Source organism: Scleropages formosus, chromosome 1, assembly GCF_900964775.1.
Source record: "Scleropages formosus chromosome 1, fSclFor1.1, whole genome shotgun sequence".
Lineage (NCBI taxonomy): Eukaryota > Metazoa > Chordata > Actinopteri > Osteoglossiformes > Osteoglossidae > Scleropages > Scleropages formosus.
Genome location: NC_041806.1, coordinates 27,273,810 through 27,298,978, shown reverse-complemented (window position 1 = coordinate 27,298,978; position 25,169 = coordinate 27,273,810). Strand labels below are relative to the sequence as shown.

The 25,169-nt window shown below is 46.9% G+C and overlaps 3 protein-coding genes across 5 annotated transcripts; 1 reads left to right on the top strand and 2 right to left on the bottom strand.

Moving 5' to 3' along the window:
• Positions 1-220: 220 nt before the first annotated feature.
• On the bottom strand, positions 221-4,772 carry mettl21a (methyltransferase 21A, HSPA lysine). 3 transcript variants are annotated; one of them, XM_029250647.1, is made up of 5 exons: positions 3,504-3,829; positions 3,343-3,400; positions 1,544-1,708; positions 1,280-1,391; positions 221-1,184 (listed from the first exon to the last, which is right to left on the bottom strand). In XM_029250647.1, exons 3-5 carry the CDS (start codon positions 1,688-1,690, stop codon positions 793-795), a joined length of 651 nt encoding a protein of 216 aa, XP_029106480.1. In that variant the 5' UTR covers positions 1,691-1,708; positions 3,343-3,400; positions 3,504-3,829; the 3' UTR covers positions 221-792. The 3 variants fall into 3 exon arrangements, with proteins under 3 accessions (XP_029106480.1, XP_018587868.1, XP_018587869.1); XM_018732352.2 differs by lacking the exons at positions 3,343-3,400; positions 3,504-3,829 and adding an exon at positions 4,705-4,772; XM_018732353.2 differs by lacking the exon at positions 3,343-3,400 and having other exon boundaries at positions 3,504-3,830.
• ccnyl1 (cyclin Y-like 1) lies at positions 4,572-16,648 on the top strand. The gene is made up of 10 exons (XM_018732354.2): positions 4,572-5,022; positions 9,643-9,717; positions 10,202-10,236; positions 10,332-10,432; positions 10,983-11,018; positions 11,332-11,383; positions 12,679-12,798; positions 13,760-13,926; positions 15,613-15,775; positions 16,311-16,648. Exons 1-10 carry the CDS (start codon positions 4,854-4,856, stop codon positions 16,425-16,427), a joined length of 1,035 nt encoding a protein of 344 aa, XP_018587870.1. The 5' UTR covers positions 4,572-4,853; the 3' UTR covers positions 16,428-16,648.
• A 3,851-nt stretch (positions 16,649-20,499) lies between these two features.
• fzd5 (frizzled class receptor 5) lies at positions 20,500-23,511 on the bottom strand. Its single transcript, XM_018732317.2, has 2 exons — positions 23,364-23,511; positions 20,500-22,727 (listed from the first exon to the last, which is right to left on the bottom strand). Exon 2 carries the CDS (start codon positions 22,723-22,725, stop codon positions 21,010-21,012), a length of 1,716 nt encoding a protein of 571 aa, XP_018587833.2. The 5' UTR covers positions 22,726-22,727; positions 23,364-23,511; the 3' UTR covers positions 20,500-21,009.
• Positions 23,512-25,169: the final 1,658 nt, after the last annotated feature.

Genomic DNA, 25,169 nt, shown 5'->3' with positions numbered 1-25,169 from the left:
TCATCTTTTGTCAGTCAGATGACAAAAGTCCAATTTTATCAAAATTATTGCAGATACAGTTACACTCACTATGTTGAAATTTGCAAACTTAAGCAGCTGTATTAAGTAATAATCAGCAGCGTTATTACACAGCATCCAAAATAATACCTAGTTCTTACGGATGCAATCTACAGCTATACTAGTTTAAAACAGTTTTGAAAAATACAAGTAATGAAACACATCAGCTTTTGTCAAGACAGGGATGCAGGGGGTCCCACGAACATAATCTTTCTCACATTATATAGCAAAGATACATGTATAACATATTATGAAAGGGAATCTGTGGTCACAAAATAGTGTTACACCAATTTTCTGTGACTCATCTATAAATCCAGTGCGAAAACAACATAGTGTCTTTTGCTGGCAGATGAGAAGTTGGCCAGTAAACAACTGTGCTTCATTCCAGCATCCATTTTTATTCACTGCTCTCTGAACAACTTAATCTTGCCGTCCACCAGTCTTTCAGAGAAACATTTGATAGAAGGATCAGAGAAGGACAGAACGCTGTTTCGAGTGTAATGAAGCACACTAGTAACTAAATGTAAAAAATGTGTTTGGCGCTCTAGAAATCCTGAATGATGAACTGCAATTATAAATCTTTTTCTCTGGTACAATTCATCCTCCCTTAAAAAAAGGTATATAATCACTCATGTTCTGCACATAAACATTTATTTTCAAGCCCATAACTGTTATTATACAGTGTTAAATTGTAATCTTTAAGGCTGCTCAGGTTTCATACACTCACTTCATCAGTCATAGCTCCTGTTTAGTCTTCAGAGCTCTATAAATATGAATATCCCTTTGGGCATCATAATGAACCTCCTGGAGTATAAAACGCTGCTGCAGAATGTCCAGGAAGTTCTGATCCCGCTCATATCGGATCCTGCAAGCAAGCAGCACCACAGTTTTGTTGGAGCTCAGGTGCTCTAGAGTCCGCAGCAGAGCCGGAAAAGTGTCTTCAAGATACACAATGTCGGCTCCAAGGATCAAGTCATAGCCTCCTGCCTTATATCTCTCCAGATTCTCTCCCCAGGTCAGCTCAGACACCACAATGGCATCCTGCTTCTCTGGAGGTACATTCTTCCTCACATTGGCTTGCAAAAAATCCAAGGCCGGTGCCCGGTCTGTAATTGTCACTTTGGCACCTGTGGAGATTAGTCTTCACTATTCATTTATTTACTTATTTCAAAATGACTGGCACAGAAACATGCATGCCAGCAATGTTAACCTTAAGCCTTACCAAGTAGAGCAGCTACCATGCCAACAAGGCCGGTACCAGCTCCCAGCTCGATGGCTGTCCTTCCATTTAGCTCAACTTGACCAAGCTCCAAGTACATGCACAGCACTACAGCCTGCCAGGACACAAAAGGCATGAAGCGATCAGAAATCCAACAGGTGCATAGTCACCGTCTACATTGCTTTCTTGCTTCCTATGCACACAGTAAGAACGACTGATAATTAGCACTGCAGCTCAATTTCCCGACACACTTAGGAGAACACTCACTGCATCCCAGACTACTGCAGCCACCCCAAGTCGGTTCCAGTCCTGGGAAATGCAAAAATGGTGACTGGCGAAGAAGAATTCGGCGGAGGTGTCGTGTAGTTTGGAGAGCGATGGTAAACAGTTCCTTTCATATGGGACTAGCGCCATCACAATAATATCTCTTTGCTGCTGGCAGAAAAAAAAAAAAAAAATATGGTTCAGCTCTGCTTTTTTAACATTCACTTTGTTAATTAATATTAAATACTGAAAAATGTTTTAGAATATCTGCCTCACTACAACTTCAAGGAAACACACACACACACACACACACACACACACACACACACACTCTGTCTGAACCGCTTGTCCCATACGGGGTCACGGGGAACCAGAGTCTACCCAGCAGCACAGGGCATGGAGCTGGAGGGGGAGGGGACACACCCAGGACGGGACGCCAGTCCGTCGCAAGGCACCCCAAGCGAGACTTGAACCCCAGACCCACCGGAGAGCAGGACCTGGTCCAACCTACTGCGCCACCACACCCCCTCTTCAAGGAAACAGCATTTTTAAAAAAAAAAAAAGCCTGGAATAACTGCTGAATTTAATCAGAGTTTTCTAAAGAAATAATATAGCAGTTAATACTAGTTAATACAAACACAGGGACTGGAAGTTTGATTAAAGTCTATCTAATAACCAGATAGTGTACTTTGATTTGCTCATAAATCTAAAGTCAGTTTAGCTTCCATTCAACAAAAAGGCTAATACCACCTGTCTCTCGATTTATTGGGTTAGATTCTGAAAAACCATGGATATCACTAGAAGGAATTCTTTATAAAAAAAAAAAAAAAAAAAAAAAAAAAAAAAATCACAGAGACACTGGCTTCTCATATTTCAAACACTGGGGTAACATTTCCCAAATTTTACTTGCATTTTCATCTTCACAGTTGTATTTTGAAGGAAACCAAGAAAAAAAAAAAAAAAAAAAAAAAAAAAAAAAAAAAAAATCACACATCTGCAACTCTGTCTCTCTTTTTCCTAATATAATGCACAAATTGTTTTTTTTATGAGAGGTCAATTTGGAGAAAAGCATCTGCTAAATAAATAAATGTAAATGTATTTTTAAGGTTTCAAAAATAACCTGCATCTCCACATTATGCCAGGAAGCAAACCCAAAACAGAAACTCCAGTAAAAGTCTAGAAGTTCTTTCATCATTCCATGGGTTTATTTTCCTCTTTTTTTCCCTAAATGTTTATGGAGTTCCAAGCTTCTGTCTGGTGTTTCTGAAGTATCAGTAAGAAAAGGAACAGAACAATCGGAACTCAGTAAGAGTTCCTGGGAATTAATGTCTCTTTTCAGTCATTTTAACACTACATTTAACACTAACCTCGCCCCCTAGCTGTAACCGAGACTTTGACAAGAATAATAATAATAATAATAATAATAATAAAAAAAAAAAGCAGTACATATCCCTGTTCTGAAAATGTAATGACATTTATTGATTCAATAATAAATAACAGAGTACCTAGATCATAGATGCTGACGAGGATTACACCTCACCTGTGTAACTAGTAAATACTATAGCTTTATCTTGTTCCTAAACTTAACACAAAGTTGTTATTTATGGTCGTGATACCGCCCCCCCGCATCATGTTCCATTACACTTTCTTTCTCTCCTTAATTATCCCGATTTTCTTATATACGCGTAAGAATCGTGTTTCCAGTATAAAAACACGTGTTCAAGAAGTCCTGTCCTGTACGTTGTCGTTTCGGTTCTGTGCGCAACCCGAGAAAACAGCACGTTATCTTATTCTAGTGTTACCTGTGGAGAAGTAAAACGCAGCAGATTCCGCTGAGATGCTCCTCACACATGTATTACACTGCAGTAATCGACACGTTTACAGTTTAGTCTAGATACATGATGATAAACATCGTCGTATTAACAACACGATTCATTCAGTCCCGCAGCAAAAAACCTTTCACCTGAGCTGCTACACTTCACCACGTAGGACTTAACAGTGTGAGCCAGAAAATGTTTCCGAGCAAATGTAAATATCCCTCAGATTAACTGCATTCCTTTATGTCCAACTATGCGTTTTCAAAAAGACAAGACTGGACACATGATCATGATATGTCTCACACTTCGGAGCCGCGAGGTTCTCAAGTCTCGCGATGAAAGAATGTCCCTCCCTGCTGTTGTGCCGTATTGAAAACGTGGAACTGGATTATTTTGGATGCAGTACCGCTGATTCACTTGCGTACTGTGCATTCTTTATACGATATTTTTATACAGTAGTGAACACAGTAACAATAATAATCAACATATCTTAGAAATCAATTTACGCTTTGGTTTAAAGCAGGACCGTAGACTGCTAGAATATTTTCTGAACTGGAGGCTCATGTAGGACACATTACGTAAATCGCTGGACCCTGTTTTTCTTTCTTACTTCTAGACTACAACAGTCATAGTTCGTTTATTCCACAGTGCCTTACTTGTTTTAAAATTTGACTGCACAAGCAGACGATCCAGGTCACGTTTTTCAAACCGCCGTCAGGAGAGGTGGAGTTTACTGTTCGGGATGGGCGGGGCCGAGTTTGTTGATTGACAGATAGACCAAGCGAATAAAAAAATTGTGTAAATAATTGTGGCGTGTCCAGTCGGCTCATTAGTTTTGCCCTATTCGATGGAGAGATAACATGAGCCAATAATATTCAAGCGACTATACTGTTGTGAAAGCATGACCAATAGGAGCAGAGACAGTTCTGGAGGGGGGGGGCGCTGGCCGGAGGGGTGGATAGAGGAGGAGGAGCCGGCGGCTGGGAGCAGGTCGTGGAGTTTGTGAGCGAGGTGGAGAGGAGTATAAGATATTTTTAGAGTCGGGCTGTGGCTCAAATCTGAGCAACATCCATGCAAAAGAGACGGTTAACAACCCCACTGTGAGCTCTCTTAAACAAACCCTGCGCAGGTACGCATTCGGGGGAAGTGCGATGGTTTGAGCCGGGAGGAAGACGGACGCGCCGAAAAGTTTCAGATTTCGGGAAGAGTTGGGAAGTGACCGCGACCCCGGTTTGCTCTCTCTGCTACCATTATGCGCCCACTTTCACTCGGTCGGGTACCGGGGCATCATGCAAGCGCTGCAGAACGCTGTCGGAGCCTTTAGCCGTCCGCTGTGAGAGCGCTCACCTTGTGGCCGTACTTCCCGAGCGCAGGCGCGCTGTTCCGGCTGGCCGTCGCTTTTCCCGCGGACTCCCTGACGCTCCATGTTGTTGTGACGGCGCAGCAGAGCGCAACGCTAAGGAGGCGGGCGGGCGGTCGGTCTTTTCGGCGCGGCGATGGGGAACGCGCTGTCGTGCTGTGTGTCGCGCGGCAGCAGTCCGCGACTCTCGAGGCAGCGGGAGTGGGAGCGCGCAGCCACCGAGGAGGAGCAGTCGAACCCGGAGCTGAGCGAGGACACCACGGCCCCCTTCCTGCAGCACATCAGCGACCGCGAGGCGCCCGACGGTACGTGACGTGTCCGCCTTTATGCTAATGAGGCCGCGTGCTCAGGGACGCCGTGTCGCGCGAAACGCAAGAAACTGGCTTTTGCGCGCGCTCTACTTTCCTGAGGAGGATCACATTTTGCAGCGAAAGTAACGATATTAGTGAGATTGTGACAGTGCGGCAATGGGTGGAACGACACGTTAAATGTCCTGTGTGTGTGGACACAAGTGAGTGGAGTATGACACGTACTGTAAATCATACTGTGCTCACAGACTCTGTGACAGCAAGAATTATTAACCAGACAGCACATGATCAGTTTTCATTGACATTACTGTTTATAACATTTATTTATATGACCCCTTCCCCAATTGAGTTAGTGTTACTGACTCTGATCTGAAGGTGGGCAGTTTTTACTCTTTCGTTGTACTTGACACAGCACGAGCGCCGCTCGAACCGGCTCTGTGACATGATGGCATCGCCATCGAACGAGCTGCTACCTTTTCCTTCACATTATTATTATTATTATTATTATTATTATTCACCTTAATTTGGCGGATTCCTTTCTGAGAGGTAACTTACACGTGTACGCACAATTTTCCAGTTTAGACAGCAGGGTCTTCTTACTTACTGTGTGGTAATTCGTAGTACGTGGGTCCAGGGTACAAAGCAAGGGGTCAGCTTTGAATCCAGAACCTTCAGGGCACAAGGCACGCAGTGGTGTCTTGTAGGACATCTTCATCTCTTCCAGGCCTCCCAGTGGATCTTCACACCTTACGCTGTTTTGTTGCCTCAGTTTTCTCGAACAAACTAAAAATAGCTGTTTGACATGTCACGCTTTCATTTCTCGTAGAGTGATTTAACGTTTGACAACTACAAAAGTTGTATATGGGTGTGTCATGGGATTCTGGTTTCCAGAGCAGAAGGTCCACCGTGGAATTTCAAAGCTATCCCTTGGTATTCCAAGGATTTGGCGCACACACACACACACACACACACACACACACACACACACACACACACACACACACACGGCCAAATCCACACAAATGCTTGCGCTTATTTAATGACCAGGATATTCAAACCATTTTTTTTTTCTCCTGGGCATTTCTGTGACTGGTCATCCACAGAAATATTCACACTTTAAAAAAAAAAAAAAAAAAATCACTTTATTAAAAATTGTCATTTTTTTCAGAACTGTGACATTCAAACTCAGGTGTGTGTATATACAATACCTAAAATTTAATGTGCTTATATTTATTTTTAAACATTTTATTCCATCCTTATTAACATAATAAAAAGGCAAAAATGAAAAGAATTTTTTGAACACCATGTATAAGTGGTCTGACTATTGCTCTTCCGATGGCAGACACTCGTAGAGTAATTCAAACGTTTTTTCCCCTAAATATGTGTAATGTAATAGTTGGGTTCACCAAAATCGAGTTGACCTCACATTTCTACAAACAAAGGGCCACTTGTGGCCATTGGCCAGTGTGTTACCAGCCGCTGCATTGTATCCAGAAGTGCTTTCGAGAAATTTCAAGTCCTCCAGTATATGAGTAAATATATTTTATCATGGCCGAATAAGGAGTAATTGTCGCTCGTCGCTGGGCAAAACGAACAGCTCGGGTGTGTTTCCAGTCGCTGCAATTGCTGCGTCGTCGTGACAGGAGACGGGAAAGTTCTCGGGATGTTTGGCAGCGACCTTGAGGAAGGTCGCGTCGCACCAGTGTGGTACGGCTCACTTCCGCCTTTGCGCCACCTGAGCCTGGCCGCCAAACCTCCCTTTATCGGCTCATTTTGACAGTCATTTATGGGCCGTGTGGAGTAGCCCGTTTGAGGAAGTGCCCTAACTTTATGTGTGTTTAACAGCACATGGGTTAACTCTGCTTATTCCTTAATCGGTCCGTTCTAGTACCTATAACACTCGTGACGAAGTCTTGTTAGTTTGTTTGCAAAATAGGGCAGAATACATGTTCTCATTAACGTTGTGAAGTATTCGGGCGTCGTCCTTTTTATCAGTTTATTCAGAACGGGCACTTTTACATTACTTTATTCATTTATCTGAGTTATTTCTCCAAAGCAACTTACAGTTATGGACGGTTTAGTGTCACCAGTTGTCCTGAGTTGTGTGTCTTTGCACTGTGGGAGGAAACCAGAGCACCTGGATGAAAACCCACACAGGAAGAACATGCAGACTCCAGAAAGGCTGACCAGGGATTGAACCCACATTGTCCCGCCGCCCTGTGAGGATGCAGCCCCTTCCCACTGTGGTGCCTTTTTTTTTTTTTCTTCTCTAATGTATCCTAAGTTATGCCGAATTATTGCCTGCTGGTGTCACGTTGTGTTTAAGGACCTTAAGTGTGTGTCGTCATGTAAGCGTATGACCCTCCAGTTCACCTGGTCACTTGATCATTGATGACATTAACTCTTGCGTTTGAGATCTCACAGGCGTTCAGGCTTAGGCTACCAGGCAGTTTCTCCAGCTGCAGACGTGATGCTGATTGATAGCCTGCTTATCAGGTGTAACTGTCGCATCCCATTACACTGTGCACTGTTTGTATAGCTGGGCCATCGCTGGGGCGGCAGCGGCCCGTACTTGGGTTGTTCATAGAGCCCTGTGCCTACGGCCCTGTTTGCCACGGAGTCCCAAGTCCAGGTGAACAAGCGCTCGTTCATTCCACTTCCTTCTGCTCTTGGGCGGCGACGCTTCGCGAACCTTTTCCTTTTCCTTGGGTTTTACGAGTGCGTCGTTGGCGTCCGAGTGTGACCTCCGTGTCTCCTGCTCCTAGCCACATGGCATGGCGTTAATAGTCCTCCTCTCTCGCTGTTCTTCATCCACGTGCTGGGTGGAGTCTGGATGCCATATCCATTGAGTTGGGGAGTTGTGGGGGGTGGGGCAGTGCCCTGGTTGAGCTATGCCTGCTGAGTTATGCCTGCTATCCCATGCCTAGCACTGTTGCCCCTGGCGCAATCCCTTGCAGTCCATGCTGCAGCCGCTGGAATGGCCCGTGGCTGTGATTGATGGAGACGGCTGGTGGCGGCGGCGACTGGTATCTGCTGCTGGTCACGGCGTCCGTTTTCTCTTTCATTGCTCCATGCCGTCAGTTTTAGGTTCTCGAATCAAGGATATTCAGCATTTCAACACTGAACTCTTGCTGGAAAGAATAGATCACATATCAAGCCATGCAGTGTCTTTATTTATTTATTTTATTTATTTATTAATTTATTATTTCTTAGCTTTAGATGAACAAACCTTCTGTCAGGCATACACAGAGCAGCTCTAAGTGACACTAACAGTGACACTCCTTCCAGCTCCAGCCACTTCCCTTCACAGCGGAACTGTGCTGAAAGGCTCTGTTTTCAATGAAAACAAACAAAAGGCTGCTTGTATTGCGCTGCCACCCCCGCTGTGGGTGTGACCCGCTCTTACTGCCGTCCCCCCCGATCCCAGCGCTCCTCAGCCTTGTAGCAGTGTGTACCGCTACGGCATGCTTTACTTTACCTTACCTTACCTTCACACACGATACGTCAACTCTGATCACTTTCACTATTTGTACACGCAGGAGCGAAGGCCCCAAACGCACGAACACATGCTGTTCGGGTGGGTTGGTGACTCTGTCACCCAAAGTGTGTGAGTGACACAGAGAGAGTGTGTTCCACTGATGTATGGATGAGCGACCCAGTGTAAGTAGTGTATCTAGCAGTGTAAGTCACCTTGCTGAGTAAGGTGTGTGGGCTGATGATAATACATAGAGTTCATTGGAAGTCACTTTGGAGAAAAGCATATGGTAAATTTAATTTCTGTTTTGCAAATTATTTAATTTTATATACCTGTGTTTTTATTCAATGGACACCCCCCATTTATTTGTTTTTTTTTTTTTTTTTTTTTTTTCTCTTTTCCCTGCCAGTTATGCAAATGATGTACTTGTATACCAGCAGTTTGTACAGATTTATTAGTTTTCAGCACAAATGTATTTAGGTTTGGCTGGCAAACGCTACATCCCAGACTTTCCGTAACTTTAAACAAGTTTTAATTTCAACATATTTTGAAATCAATATCCTGTCTCACGCCACATGTTTACAAGGTAAAGTAGACCACCGTGATCCTGCACCATAAAAGCTGTTTTTCATAACAGATGGAGGAAAATGATGGTTTTTTTCTTCACTTATTTCTATCCATTATGAAATAACAAGGTACTTCTCCTAAATTGCTCCAGTAAAATTACCCAGCTGTATAAATGGGTAAATAATTGTAAAGTACTTTAAGTTGCTTTGGAGAAAAGTGTCAGTTAAATAAATAAATGTAACAATTTGCATCAATCTCCAGGAAGGTTTAAAGTTATCTAAAAATAATTTAAACATGTATCTGGAAGTCAGACAAAGCAGCAAAATAAGTGTGGTTTAAATTTTTGTGCAGTGGGAGGAAGTGCCAGCAGACACCTGGCACCAGGAGTGCAGTGAAAGTGTGTGTGTGTGTATATACATACACTGCAGGTGTGTCACTGCTGCTCGCTGTGGGTCACCTTTCCTATTACATCAGTGTTTGAGTCGAGTGTTTGATTTCTCAGAGGCTGTTGAGACCCTCCGGGTGTGTAAAGGAGCGAGAGCCAAGTGCGGTGACATGTTCTCGTCCTTTTCCAGATGTCGCTCTCGACTCGAACCCGTCAGACCACGCCCGGGCCAGTACCATCTTCCTCAGCAAGTCTCAGCCAGACGGTAAGTTTCACAGCCAGGTTATGTGATCAAAGCCTTTTGGGAACCGGTAGGAGCCGAATGTGACTGTGTGCTGAACATCTCCACTGTTATTCCTGTATTCGCTGTAGTCTGAACCCTTCACAGCACCGCTGTGACCGATGGGAACCCCTGAAGGACTTAGTCCAGTGCCATAGGGGTACCATTGGGTATCTGATGTGGGTTTGTGACCTTGGAGCTCAGCGCCGATTGGCTCGCCGGCATTCATTGTTTAAGGATGCTTTGGAGAAACGCATGTTCGGACGCTGTGAAATATTTCACTGCAAACGGTTATAAACGTGAAGCTCTCGTTACTTCATACTGTTTATATTGATAACAGAGAGGTTCTGTTACTGTTCTTTTTACTAACCGTTTTAAATGTGAAACATGAAGACATTTTCCGTAGAGACCGATTATCGCTCCAAGCTGGGCGACGTGAATAAAACCTTTGCTTCTACTCTTGTTGCAGTGCGGGACAGAAGGAAAAGCAATCATACAAGCCATGTGAGTGACATAAGGAGAGAGTGAAATGGAAGGGCTCTGTTTGCGAAGACATGCCGGTTATTTCATGTCCCCCATCGTGTGCGCTGTGCCTTTAGGTGTCTCCAGGTGTCCTTTCCAAGAAGTACAGCTCCTGCTCCACGATATTCATTGACGACAGCACGGTGAGCCAGCCCAACCTCAAGAGCACCATCAAATGGTGAGTGTCTTGTGCCGCTCTACGCAGCAGGCCGGCGGGGGCGGGGGGGGGGGCACTTTGGGACACTACAAGACCACCGATATCTGATAGTTGAACGACATTGAGTCGACTGATCAATTGATCGATCGATCCTGCGTGTGGGGGTGTGACAGATGGTAGATGTGGAGTCGGCGAGGCAGAAGGCACTCCCTTGTGGAAGAGCTCTTCTTGCGTGGGACGGTCACATGACCTGTATAAACCCTTTAGATTTATCTGACAATTTTCTCCAAAGGTATTGACAGTTATTTACCCATTTATACAGCTGTGTAACTTTACTGGAGCAATTTAAGGTAAGAGGATCATGACAGGAAGCACATTCTTGTCAAGCAGTCACTGTGCCTGTATAGTGTGGCGGAGCCGCGGCTCCTGGAATATGTGTTGCTCCATGTGGTTCGTGGTTTGAAAAGGATCAGTGGTGGACAACAAAGCAGGGCGACGTTGTGCCCTGTGTGTAATGGGCTCTTTGACACGTACCTCTGAGTGACACCGTGTTTCCGCTCTTTCGATGCAGCGTCACACTGGCGATATTCTACCACATAAAGAACAGGTACGTGTCACTTCCCATCTGCTTCTGTTTCGCACACACAGTTACACCTCGAATGTGTGTGTGTGTACCTTGTTCACCACAAATGTAATTCTCTAACTGTGATTGAGGTGTGACGCCAATCCAGTGTACCGCAGTGAAAATATTTCTCATGCGTCTGCTGTGCCCACTGTAGTGGGGTGGGGTGGGGGTGGGAGGAGCACAGGAGAATGTATGTGTCTGGTGCCTGTGTGTTTGTGCGCTGCTGCGACCAATATCACTATCGATGTCCACTTGACCAACCTGTGTGCTGCCATGTCCCCTCCCCCCGCCCCAGGGACTCGGACAGGTCTCTGGACATTTTCGATGAGAAGATTCATCCGCTTTCAGTGAGTGAGGCGCCGTCAGACGCGGGAGGGGAAGCGTGCCGTTTGGGAGGAGAGCAGTAGCTCCACGATCGCGGTACACACTCACACTTGTCCCTGGGCTGAGTGACCCACCACTAGGTAACATTTACATCATTTACACACACTGTCCTTGACAGATTTACTGAGCACAGCTGTAATCCTACATGTTTATACTGGGAAGTAAGTGATACGTTATGAGTTAAACACTGTTTCATTGTTGTGTGCAAAACTGCCCGTTGGCACCAAAACATCACAAATCTGGATTTGCTGGGTGCAACATGGTGCAACTTCACTGGTCCGACGTCCCCAAAACTAAGCGCTGAAATTATGTGCTGAAAATGTATAAAAGTTTTTCCTTTTGGGCCTTTTTCGACCTTGGACCTTTAAGGGCCTTTTACAGAGTTCTGGTAACCCCCCCCCCCCCCCCCCCCCCCAATGTGTCATGCACCATGTCCCTCTTTTGTACAAGTTTGTTATTCTCTCCAGTGGGGGGCGGTAGTGCAGCACAGAAAAATGCCCCTGAGTTCTTTGGCTGTAGTCTTGTCAACGTGTACAATTTCACCACAGTAGGTGCCCATGTTTTCCAGGTTTTTTTTTTTTTTTAAAAAGCCTGATTTCTCACATTTGCCGGTTGTTATAACAAGACCCATCGATGATGGACCTGCGTTACCATAAATAAAAATGAAAGTGCTCATTTGCATCGCAGCGTCCTTGTTGTTCCGTAGCAGTTTGCTGTAAAAGCTTGGATTCATCCAGCTCCACATGGGTAACCCTTTCCTCCAGTCCGGTACAGGCTTAGTTTAGGGTGTGGCAGGAGCTCTCGTCTCCATCCGTGTGAGAGGCAACGCACAGTGCTGAGCACGCAGGCCTTTTAGTTATCCAGCCCAGCGACACCATTCTGCGCTTTCTCTTCCTGCATCTACTTGTGTTTCTGCCACCGTTGTCACTTCTGTCAGGCTTTGTGAAAGGAGCCTTCAAAAACTGCTTAGAAAAATTAAGAGGCGTAATCTTTTTTTCGATGCACAAGGTCAAAAGAAAAATAGTAACTTGCCTAAAAGGGAAAAATAATTTCATATATTTCTATTAATAGCAATAAACTGCACATTCATACATTTAGCAGATGCTTTTCTCCAACATCGCATATACATCAGAGCAAACAAAAGTGCATCATCAGCAGATACACGGACAGTTCCCCAGGTACAGTCACTTGAGTAGCTCCGTGTGCAATTCGTCGGGAGTGCAAAGTCATAGGGACTGTGTGTGTGTTCATTCTCCAGAGGGAGCACGTCCCAGACAACTACTCTCTCATCGACCCCGAGCACAAGCTCATCTACCGTTTCGTGCGGACGCTCTTCAGTGCTGCCCAGCTGACTGCCGAATGTGCCATTGTCACTCTGGTGAGTGTGTGTGTGTCCTTACAGCAAGCCATGACTGGTGTTCACTTCCTTCTACAAAGTATTTTAAACTGGGCCCACAAGAGTGAGTGACCACTGATGTGTTAAACTGAGATGATCCTCCATGGAGATGGTTCACCGCAGTGCTGCACTAGAGCTCTCGCCTACACTGAGCTGCTAATTGAATCCATCACACACATTGCACTTCTCAACTAAATCCAGTGCATTAGCTGTAATAATAGTATCTTTTATGCGTTAAATTTGTTGTTCAGTTAATACTCAAGCACACATAAGCTTGCCAAAATGGTTCTAGTTTTCATAACCACTGATGAAGGCATCCATCTGAAACCCATCCGTCGCAATACAGGGAATATAACAGTTTCGTTAAGCATGTGCTTGCCCTCCCATCTTTGCTTTAGCTTCATTTATACCAGGGAGTTCCGAGAAGCCAAACCCTTAACCGGATCCTCACGTTGAGCACATCTTCCATTTATTGTAATACTCAAAGTGGGAGAAATAAAGAGATGTTTGTTATCCCCCTCGATGCACAGAGAAGGTAGCGAATGAATTTCAGTGCTAATGTGTTCACTTTTGCCACTTTTATGAGTGATCAGATAAGTTTACCCTGCAAATATTTAATTTGCACAAACTGAGTTTTCTTAAAATCTTTCAGCTTCACATATTTTCCATTCTGGTGCTACTGGCTGCTTTGTGTGTGTGTGTGTGTGTGTGTGTGTGTGTGTGTGTGTGAGAGAGAGAGAGAACACAGGTGTTCAGCAGGGTTTCGATTTTTTTTTTTTATACCATTAGTGGTTAAATTGTGTCCAGCGTGTTGAAGCCAGTTGCGACAGAGCAAGGTACACAGGGCAGGTCAGGCCGTTTTAATTTCTTGCTTGTCTTAAGACAGCTCCGTGCTGAGAGCTAGGTATCCCTCTGAGGGCAGATTACTCCGGTACCCCCTCAGGTGTACCTGGAGCGTCTTCTTACGTATGCGGAGATCGATATCTGCCCGTGCAACTGGAAGCGCATCGTGCTGGGTGCCATCCTGCTGGCTTCCAAGGTGTGGGATGACCAGGCCGTGTGGAATGTGGACTACTGCCAGATCCTCAAGGACATCACCGTCGAGGACATGTGAGTAACTCCGTGCATTGTTGCTGTTGTCAACACCGACAGCTGCCTGCCCCTTGTCTTCATGTACAATACCTGTAACAAATATTCACCCCCTAGGACCTGCTTTATGGTTCTGAAACACTGAATCTCAACAGATTTAATAGCGCCGTTTTGACGATCAATAGAGAAGAGCGTCTACGCCAGTGCGCAGAAATTGCAGCGTGACGTACAAAGCTGATACACACCTGCACCAGTAAACTGTTGCCTGCCAAAGGAGGCACTAAGAAATATCGTCTTGAAAGGGCGAACAGCCACACACTTGTTTTACATTCCTCATTAGTGTAAAGTTGATCTGCAGAAATGTAGTTTCACTTCAACCTCTTCTCTGTTGATCGATTAGTCAGAGAAGCCTAATTAAATCTTGTGTGATTCAAAGTACACGGTAAAATTCCAAGGGGTTAGTACTTTTTGAGGTTTGTGTGTGACTGAAAAATGACGTTTAATGTTAAGAAGGGGCACTAGTTCACTGTTGAAAGCTTTCTCTGTAGCTCTGAAGGACCTTTGTTTTATTTTGCTGACTTTTTTTTTTTGGTAACATGGAGTGTTGGTGCTGTGCACTAATCTGTGTGTTGTTAGCAGTATGGTGTGTGTCATGACAGAGCGAGAGCACAAACCGCTGTTCTTCCTGCTGCCCGTATGTTGGAAATGTTGCAATTAGCTTTGCTGACACACACGGAATACTGCGCGTACCACGGCTTCCGGGGTTATATAAATATATTTATGGGTGTGTATGAAATATATGGTTCTTAGAAGAAAAATATACCCAGACTGTCTTGTGCAACAGGCACATGGGTTTTTGAAGACCCTTGTCCTTGAGCTGTGTCTGTGCGTTTGTTTGTGTGTGTGTGGACATGTTCCTTGGCTCTCCACATCACAGGCATACAGGTTTATTTTCATTCCCTTTATTGAAACCATTTTTGTAAGACGCGACTAGCCCTGCTTGAGTGCTCTTATATCTGCTGGATAATGCCACGGCTTCTAGCCACTCCATTAGTTGCCCCTGGAGACCGTGCTCCCCCCCATCAGCAACCACACACCCGGACCACATTATCAAGTAAACACGGGATTGTCGTCTGTGTCTGCTGGAGAGCTGGGAGCAATATTCTTGCCTGTGTTTTCAGAAAACACTATTGCCTGCCTTACAGTACGGGTTACTTTCGCATCTCTGATGGGTGTCTGTCCGCTCGTGGTAGAGCCTCAAACTGAAGGTGGAGGGAGAGTAAGTTGACCCTACCTGTCCATGCTTAAAACTGACACCTTTAACTTATTTAGCTGTTTTTCTCTTTTCTTTTATACAGCTGGGTAACTTTTACTGTATCGGTTCAGGATAAGATCAGGGCAAGAGTTGGGATTTGAACCCGGCTTTGTCAAGCGCACGACCGCTGCACTATGCCATGGATCTGAATTTGAAGTTAGCTTAAACATTCTTTGTGCTGTTTTTCCTAATGTAAAAGCATTTGTGGGGGGTGGTTTTTTCTGGGATATGAATAAAAAGCATTCGCTAGATTGCAGACCTTTGTCCCAATCGAAAGGCAAGAAATGGTTTGTTCTCTTCCAGTCAACTCTCACGCTCTCATACACTTTACCTTCTGCCGACATGAGGTTTGTCTGTTATCAGTGCTCGCTCTCTTTTCCCTTCGCTCCCAGGAACGAAATGGAGAGACACTTCCTGGAGCTTTTGCAGTTCAACATCAACGTTCCAGCGAGTGTCTACGCCAAGTATTACTTTGACCTGCGCTCCCTGGCCGACGACAACAACTTAAGCTTCCCCTTGGAGCCCCTCAGCAAGGAGCGTGCCCACAAGCTAGAGGTTAGAGGACAACAGCCACTGGGGTAGTCCAGTGGGCTTCCTTGACTTTGTCAAAGTCAAGGTCCTGCTGGTCTGGACCCGGTGCGGGAAACAGACTGCAGTTTGTAAATTTGACACTTATGTGAAATTACTCAAACTTTGAGGTTTACTCTCCTAAAGGTGTGAGAGCAGTGGTGACCCTGGCAGCAGAGGTAGCCTATATTCCATTAGCTCTACATTAGCTTGTGTGTTGCCATGGTGACAAGTGTTTCTACAAGGGTGTGGGGGCACAGAGGAGGAGTGACTTAAGGGCAGGTGCCATTAAAACTACTTTTTGTCACTAGTAACTTATCCCCACTTACCAGCAGAGTGGCAGTTGTGTTACTGGAACAATGAGACAAACCACATCACTTTCCATGACTGTCACAAACATGATGTTCCCTGGGGTGGGGCACCCATGAGAGAGAAGAATGTAACAGGCAGGGAATGTATCTATGCAGCTTTTTCTGTTCGTACACACACACATACACCATGTCACCTGGTCTTGTGTATCCAGGCCATTTCCAGGCTCTGTGAGGACAAGTACAGGGACCTAAGCAAGGCAGCCATGCGGAGGTCTTTCAGCACTGACCACCTGGTGGGCTTTCGGCGATCCGCTGCCGTGATCTCCTAACTGAAGACCATCTGAAGCACTTGCCCCACATGGTACAACCACAGGACTGAGCCTCTGAATCCCCCAGAGACTTGTCTTTGGCAAGTGGAAAACACACCAAGACCATCTCCAGCCAGAAAGAGCAACTACTTGCGATAAAGAACAAGGGTTTTGTTTTTGTTTTTTTGCTTACTGTGTAGGCTACTAGCTGTGAAATTTTGTTTTTAATCATTTGCAGATTTTGAATAAACACTAATCAAATTTTTACCTCTTAATTTTTCCTGTAGATGTTTATATGGGGGAGTGTAAATGATTAAGTATTTAAACATTGTAGGAACTACAAAATGAGTGTTTCCATAGCAGCTCTATGACAGTGGATCAAAACTTGTTGCATTTCAACAAGTTCAATTTGTTTTCCCCCCTTTCTAAATGAAGCAGACAAAATCACTTTACAATAGAGAATGCAGGAACAGCTAAAATGTAAGCAAGTTTCACCCCCCCAGGAGTTAGAATTTTGTGTAAAAAAAAAAGGCTCCATTCTGGCAAACGAGAGGTCATGGGGTGATAAGTATGTTGGCAGGTCTGTAGTCCACAACTCTCACGGACTTCAGAAATTCCATATAATCTAATGAATGTTCACTTATGACCTGGTTAAACTGATAATGCTAGGGGGAGGGGGGTCCTTTGTGTTCATTGCCCGTAACTGCATGTAAACAAGGAAAACACGCAAACGTTGCACAGCATGTGGATTCAAACTTGGAGCTCAGACACAGCACAAGTCTCAGTCCCTTTCACAGTGCAAGATTTAAATAAATAAATAAAAATTAGGTTCTGGGGGGGGAAAAAAAGCCATGATTAATAACATTAAGTGCAGTAGACACCAATTTTTCTGAGTACTTTGCATACAAGTACACTACGTGGCTTTAATAAATACTCAGCAAAATCCATCCTGCACATCCCTATGAAGCTGCCCACTGTACAAACAGCAAGTAGAAATGCAGGTTATTTTCACTCAGCCACAGAAACTGTAGGAAACAGAATAGCGAAGATGTAGTTACGAAAACTGGGAGTTGAATATGTAACGAGACAATGCATTTTACTTCCCTATTTATACAGTAGAGGCAGCTGGTACGGCAGGTAAAGGAATGAATAAGCCTTTTACTGAGAATGTCCACGCTAGCTGTGAGATTTTTTACACAACCTGTGCTGCCTAAATTGTGGGACTTCTGTATTATGAAGCAGTGGTAAAAGTGATTCTGGATTTAGACAGTCTTCTGTGCCATAGCTGTGTTCATAAGTTGATGCCCCAGTCTATAAATTGGTAAATCATCTACAAATGGATCAACCCTGAATGGGACGCTATGCTACAACAGGACAATAACATGCAGTCATGGGACAGTGAGACACAAAAGAATTTAGAGCTAGGGTGTCCAACAAGTGGCCTACAAGTGTTGGAAAAATTAATGTATTACACCTATCACAAACACTACCACTTTCACGGAATCACATAATACACATTTAACCACACAGGGCACCAGACAAAACAAAAATATTTCAATGTAGATATTTGAGGGGGGAATGGTGGCGCAGTGGGTTTGACCGGATCCTGCTCTCCAGTGAGTCTGAGGTTCGAGTCCCGCTTGGGGTGCCTTGCGACGGACGGGAGTCCCATCCTGGGTGCATACCTCCGCCAAAGCCTCATACCCTGTGCTGCCAGGTTAGGCTCTGGCTCACCCAAGCCCTACATGGGACAAACAGTTTCAGATGATGTAGATATCTAAGAGCCCACTTTTTTGATTTTTTCTGAAACCCATGGGGCACTGAGCCCCATTCACAATAACGAATGTGGACCTTGGCCTAAGAAAGTTGGACACCCTCAGTTTAGATTCACCTGAAAGATGATTTGGTCACAGCACACCGAGCTCCATTCAAACCTCATGCCAGGAGCTGCAGTACTGTAGTAAACCGCTGTGCCACCTCATCACCCATCAACACAGCCACCAAAATCACCCGAGACACCATAGCTTTACTGAGGACGCTTGTAAGGACAGATCGAACATGCAGCTGAAGAAAGAGCTGACCTCCAAGAGCAGCAGTGTTATGTGCACGATTCAAACCTCAGGCACCACTGACACTCTGCATCTGTACAAGCAACCAAGTGCAGATGTCCCTGGAAACGGGAAAAAGCCCAGTCAAAGCAACAGTGCTGAGAATGCATAGTAAAGGAGATGCAACACTTACAGCATTTTGAGAATTTGTATTATGTAATAAAGATACATAAGACTCTTCACGTACAGTTTTATTCTCTACGAAAGAGAAAAAAGTAGAATTAAAACATTCTGAAGGTTCATAAATATCTAAAATCTCTTTAAAATCTCAACATGTCAGACATTTTCAAAAAAGTTTACAATGTTACAGTGAGGACTATTTCCCACAAATGATTTTTAGAAAGGTTACTGTACAAGATTTACACATGAAAGAAAAATAAAAAAAAATTCCACTTGTGTTTTTTTCCAATCAACAATCAATTCATAGGTGAGACTAGAGGCCCCGTGAAACATCTGTGTGCCGGTGTAAAATTTCAAGGACTGAAAAATAACCGTAGTACCTCAATTACACCAGATTTCAGAGAAACAGACAGACACAGTGACGTGGGACTTTGTATCTGAAATTCACCTGAAAAGTGCTCCTCAGCCCTGGCATCTCTGACCTCCAACGCACGGTCAGTCGAGATCGTTGCAAACTGGTGAATCACTTCTGGTCGAATAGATTATACAGCCGACACACTAGTACAAAGGGACTTTGCCCCTACAGTTGAGTGCGGTAAAAGCAGCAAAGGCCTGTAAACAGAGTGATTCAGCTAAAGACTGACTAGGTACAAATAAGCGAGGCCCGACTGAACCGCACCTGAACTCCTACACCTTCAAAATAAGGCATCGTGCTCAGCGTAGACTCAAATTTAACACGGGTGTCTTCTGTACATTTTCAAATACCGCATTTGATCCTCAATTTAAAAAAAAAAAAAAAAAAATACATTTGAGAAAAGACTAAGCAGGGGACAGCAAATGGACTATGGCTGCAACAGACACGATTAGCCACCAGGGGTCAGCAATACTGTACACCAAACAAAATCACCATGGTAACACCATCACACAACTGCGAGGCCCAGACGGACTCGGTCCAAGCGTACCGATGTGTGCGGAGCAGAAGCACTTCCACCGTCACTGCATACAGTGCCGAACCAAACAGGCTCTTGGAGCTGATGGCCCAGAACTGAGTCCTTGTAACTGCAGCACGGTAACCATGAAAAAGGCAACAGCGCCAACACGAAAGTGTTGTATTCACCTACAAAAGGGGGGGGGGAGAAAAAAAAGAAAAGAAAAAAAATTGTAGACTCAAAATACAAGTCGTAACATGCTACTGGTGCCTCTACGCAGAAGTGCGGTACCATTTACCTCACCAGCTTCTATGAACATAATTATGAACGAGCTGTGTATCTCTCACGCCCCACTTCTGAGTCTGCGACCTCCCACCTGTCGCCAGAGGCCTCGGAAAACAGCGGTAGCACAGTAAACATCTGATAGGTCATCGCAGTCCAAACGACCTTAACGCACTGCACTCGCCAACACGGCGTTCCCAGAATCCCCCTCGGCTTTCACGGAACCCAGTGTCAGGTTTGCTTTGTGACGAAGGCACGGACCCCCCCCACATGCATTCACTCTCTCACACACACACACACACACACACACACACACACACACAAATATCAGCCGCTGAATCAGCATCATTAAGAACACAGCAGACAGCAGGGGGCGTAGTGGTTGGAACTGTCACCTTCAGATACAAAGAATGCAGGTTTGAATCCCACCTCCTGCTGCGGTAAGTTACTTATACTGACAGTGGACGTTACAGAACGGTATAAATGGGTAAATCACAAAGTAGCTTAACACTGTAGAATACTGAAGAAAAAAAAGTGTCCGCTTAATAAACAACAATAAATGGAAACAAGTGACAGGACATGTTGCTAAAACACACCCAACAGTAAGCCTTCCTCTAAATCCAAAACATTCACTCATGGGGGGGGGGGGGGGGGGGGTTTGGTCAGGGGGGCAAGGATGAGACTTCAAGGAAGAATGAAGGGACGGCACAATATGCGATCACAACTTTCAGAATCACAGTGTGAAGAACCATCTGGATCTTCCTGGACTGCAGGTATTGGAAAAAAAAAACACACACGCGTATAAACAAATAAATAGTATTTCTGTAACTCCTCTGCTTTACCATCACATAAAGACCAATCCAGAGTGTGCGAGGAGCTTCTCTACACAGTGATGGAGCGCGCACACTCACACACTATTTACACCAAAGCAGTACAGCAGAGCTACAGCAAGAACACTGGCCCTCACACTCGCGCAGCAATCCGGATGGCACCAGCTCTTCTGCGCAGTCGCTTCCCACGAGTGTTTTTAGGGACCCACCTCGAGACAGAGGGCAGCCAGCGAGATAAATATGGTATTTACAAGATGGGAAATTATCCACGTTCACAACCTCACCCCATCAGGGAGGATAAGATGTGTGAGCAGCGTGGACAGAGGCCACAAGGTCACACATGTGACAGTGGAGTGGCCTTGTGGTAGGTGCCCATGCCAGCAGCCCCAGCGCGCGTCGTGAGCGCAGTCGCGACCTCGCCATACGCGGGGGCGCCGGCGGGCTTGCGAGCGCGACATGGCCGGCAGCGAGTGACGAACCTGCGCCACGACTCCAGCGTCTTCCCCGACCAGATCCACACGCCGGAAGTGATGCCCACCACTAGGCACATGAAGTACTTGAGCATGAAGACAGGGTAGTCGGGGCCGAGACGCTGGCGCTCGGCGGCACACGAGCAGCCCAGCGCTTCCTCCCACACGGGTCGGTAGTGCTGCTCGTAGACAAGACAGGCCACCACGATGGTGGCAGGCACCGTGTAGAGCACCGTGAAGAGGCCAATGCGAATCATGAGCTTCTCCAGCTTGTCCGTCTTGGTGCCGCCCTGCTTGATGACGCTGCGGATGCGGAAGAGCGACACGAAGCCAGCCAGCAGAAAGAGGGACCCGGTGAAGAGATAGACCACCAGGGGCGCCAGCACGAAGCCCCGCAGGTTCTCCAGGCTCTGGTTGCCCACGTAGCAGATGCCGGCCACCGGGTCTCCGTCCACGGAGCTGAGCGCCAGCACCGCTATGGACTTGACGCTGGGCATGAGCCAGGCGGCCAGGTGGAAGTACTGCGAGTAGCCGGCGATGGCCTCGTTGCCCCACTTCATGCCGGCCGCCAGGAACCAAGTGAAGGAGAGAACCACCCACCAGATGGAGCTGGCCATGCCAAAGAAGTAGATCAGCAGGAAGACTAGCGTGCAGAGGGCGGGGCCCGTCGTGTCGTAGAGCACGTGCTGCTGCTCCGCCCCGCAGGCCACACGCTCGTGCCCGGCCACCAGGCGCACGATGTAGCCCAGCGACACGAACAGGTAGCAGGCGGCCAGGAAGATGATGGGCCGCTCGGGGTACTTGAAGCGCTCCATGTCGATGAGAAACGTCGCCACCGTGGTGAGGGTAGAGATGAAGCAGAGCACCGACCACAAGCCGATCCAGAAGGCGGTGAAGGCGCGCTCGTCCGCCGAGAAGTAGGGCTGGTGGCAGGGCAGAGCGCAGTTTGCCAGGGGACCCGTGCGCACCCGGTTGTACAACGGGTGGCCCTCAGCCTTGATGGGGACGAGCGGCTCGCGGCAGTAGCACTCGCGGCGGCACTCCTGGGGGGCGGCCACCTTGCGGCGGGGAAGGCCCTTAGGGGTGGGTTTCTGGAAGAGCGGCGACAGCGTGGTCGTCTCACTGCTGTTCTGGTCCATGCACAGACGCTCGGCGTCCCCCAGCACAGGCAGCCGCTCGCAGCTCATGCGCTCGGGCCACTCGAACCCGTACTGGCTCATGAGCGGTGAGCAGCCGCGCTTGGCACGCTCGCACACGGACCTGCAGGGCGGCAGCGGCTTTTTGTAGTCCGGCAGGCAGATCGGCGTGTACATGCTGCACAGGAAGAAGAGCAAGTCCGGCGAGCAGCGGATGCGCACCAGCGGCCAGAACTGGTGCACCTCTAGACCCACCTCCTCCTGCGTGTCGTGGTTGAACTGGTTCGGCATGTGCGTGAGGTTGTAGCCGATGCCCTTGCACATGGGCACCGTGATGGGCTCGCACGTGATATCCCTGGAGGCGGCGAGCGCGTGCCACGGGAAGCCGCTGCACAGGAGCGCGAGCCGCACCGCGCAGCCCTGCAGGAAGCGCGCGCGGGCCATTTCTAGCAGGAGCGGGAAAAAAAAAAAAAAAAAAAAACAGGGGGAAAAGAAAAAGAGAGACGGGACTCCGGACACACTCTTCGAAGGTGTACGTTACTATGTACGCTACACGCTGCTTTCACAGAAGAAGGCAGCTGTATGTATTGCTGCCGCTAATGTTCCAGCGCCGAGGCGAAGCGGCTCCTCAGCTCTCCTCACAGAAACACACTCCCATTCTGTCACACAGCGACACGGGCCAGGTGTGCAAATGGAGCAGAGAAAGAGACCCGGCGGCGCGGCGCGGTGTGGAAACTTAGTTTCGCCGCCCGAAAAAGCTGGAACCGAACTGCACTCACTCACCGCGCTCTGTGACGTTCCGCTCAAAGTTCAGCGGGACGCTCGCGCGCGGCTCCCCGCGCGCCAGGTGTCCTCGCGGCCAGCCTCGCAGCGCCTCGCTCAGCGTCCTCCCGCTGCATGACCGCTCCGCTGGACGCCCATAACATTACAGATGTATGTGAGGATTCTCCCCCCCCAGTGTGATACAGAACTAAGTCAGTGTGACAGAAATGAGGTTCCGCACACAGCGTCGTAAACTAGCGAGGGGGGAGAGTCACTCTACGCGGAGGCAAATGCGGTTTCAGGTGTCGCGCGTCTCTCACCAAACTTTGATAATCCAGCCGAGGCTCGTGTTCTGTTCCGTTACTCTCACCCGTTTATCTTCGACACGCGTCGCGCTTCTTTATGGAAACGGACTCCGGGCCGTTTCAGCTCGCGGCGCCAGTTTCGTGTAACTTAACAAGCGCTGTAAGCGCCGGTCCGGCCAAGTGGAGTAAGCCCCGCCCATTCCACTTCGTTGCCCCGCCCACTTCGCTCAGACAGCCAACCGCACCTAACGTCACACCCCTCTGCGCGTGCTCGCCAGTCCAAGCCGGTTGCCAGACAGGTGTCTTTAGGACAGTGGCGTAACAACGCGCGTTTATTTATCTGGCTTTCTCCGAAGCAGCTTACACAATGTTAAAAGTAGTGATGATATTAAACTACTTACATTGTTTTACGCATTCATTCAGCTGGGTAAGTGTTAGTGGTGGTGTGATTTGGACCTGGACCCTGGAGTCCAAGGCAGCAGCATTAACCAATGTGCCACCTGCTGCCACTATACTATAACCTAGCAGGTACAGTGGGGGGAACAAAAATAAATATTAGTAATGGTACTCAGTGGAATTGTACACAAATACTGGGGGAAAATTAGGTTTGCTTTAAACGCTGCAGGACACGCCACCTGTCCCCCCAGTTAAGCCTCCGCTTTAGGATAATCTTAGGGTGCCTCTCCTGGTGAAACGCCCACATTTCAAGGGGAACTTAAATAAACGCCATGACACAGCCCTAATGCGCACGAGGCCTTGAGGAGCACTCTGTGCTAACTCATACCATCTGTCCCCACAGGTATGACTAAGAAAGACGGAAGACCACAGTTCAGAGTGATCCGCCATGTGGACTCAGGGCAGCTGAAAGCAGAGAGATCAGGGTCTCACGCCTTGCAGTTTGATGCTGTGGCCTCGGGGGAGATCTTGCACCAACCCTGTGTTTACTTTAGGGACCCGCTGAAGACATACAGTGCTGCGCAAACACTGCGATAATGGTGCTAATGGAGGCTTAATTCTCTCGAAGCAAACACAGGTACCCGATCAAGAAGCAGCCATGGGCACTGGTTACCTTAGAGATACTATCAAAGCGAACACACATTTCAAAGGAGATAAGCAAGCACCGAATTCATTATGCCAGGGCTACAAGGTTCAAAGGTCATTCTCTTGTTTGCCGATTGCTGTTTTTCACCGGAGTAAAATGTCGACCTAAACCCGTCAGTTTTAACGGGGAACTTTAAAACGAATCTCTGTTTGTGCACCGGTGAAGTGTTCCTGGTGACAGCACCTCCGCTGCTGTACACTGTTTTTCCTTCTTAAGGTGTACGCAACAAGAGAGTTCAGGCATCATGTGACTCGTTCTTTTTCAGGTGCTGAGGTTCAAAAAGTGCAGACAGTTGCTGTGTGCCGGAGTCGCACTGACTCACGAAGAGTGGCACGGGGTGCGACGGTGTTTCAGCGACGAACTCCCTTCCCTCTTCGCATTAACTTCGCTCTGGTTGAAAAGTAACAAGGTGAACACTTGTAAAGCAATACTATGTGCGCGGCTTACATTTTCTGCACTTGGCCAACCCCCCCATTGGGAAGATCACGGTGGAAATATTGTGTTTAACATGTGTGATATCAGCATCGGGTGTGGATGTGCATCCAACTCCATTGATGTTTACTAAAAAGCGCTTGTTTAGCACTTTTTTTCGTGGTTTTTCATGCAGTTTGTTTCCTGTCTAGAAACAATCTAACAAGGTGGGAGTACAAAGTTCATCATAGGTGTGTAATTTAACAGCTTGGTGTGCATTTGTATTGCCTGTTCACACCTAGATTACG

Coding starts and splice junctions, on each gene's coding strand:
- fzd5 (XM_018732317.2), bottom strand. CDS start 22,725: ATGGCCCGCGCGCGCTTCCTGCAGGGCTGCGCGGTGCGGCTCGCGCTC.
- ccnyl1 (XM_018732354.2), top strand. CDS start 4,854: ATGGGGAACGCGCTGTCGTGCTGTGTGTCGCGCGGCAGCAGTCCGCGA. Junction 5,023..9,642: donor CGACCGCGAGGCGCCCGACG/GTACGTGACGTG, acceptor GTCCTTTTCCAG/ATGTCGCTCTCGACTCGAAC. Junction 10,433..10,982: donor CTCAAGAGCACCATCAAATG/GTGAGTGTCTTG, acceptor CTTTCGATGCAG/CGTCACACTGGCGATATTCT.
- mettl21a (XM_018732352.2), bottom strand. CDS start 1,690: ATGGCGCTAGTCCCATATGAAAGGAACTGTTTACCATCGCTCTCCAAA. Junction 1,392..1,543: donor CTGCAGTAGTCTGGGATGCA/GTGAGTGTTCTC, acceptor GTGTCCTGGCAG/GCTGTAGTGCTGTGCATGTA. Junction 1,185..1,279: donor CATGGTAGCTGCTCTACTTG/GTAAGGCTTAAG, acceptor TAATCTCCACAG/GTGCCAAAGTGACAATTACA.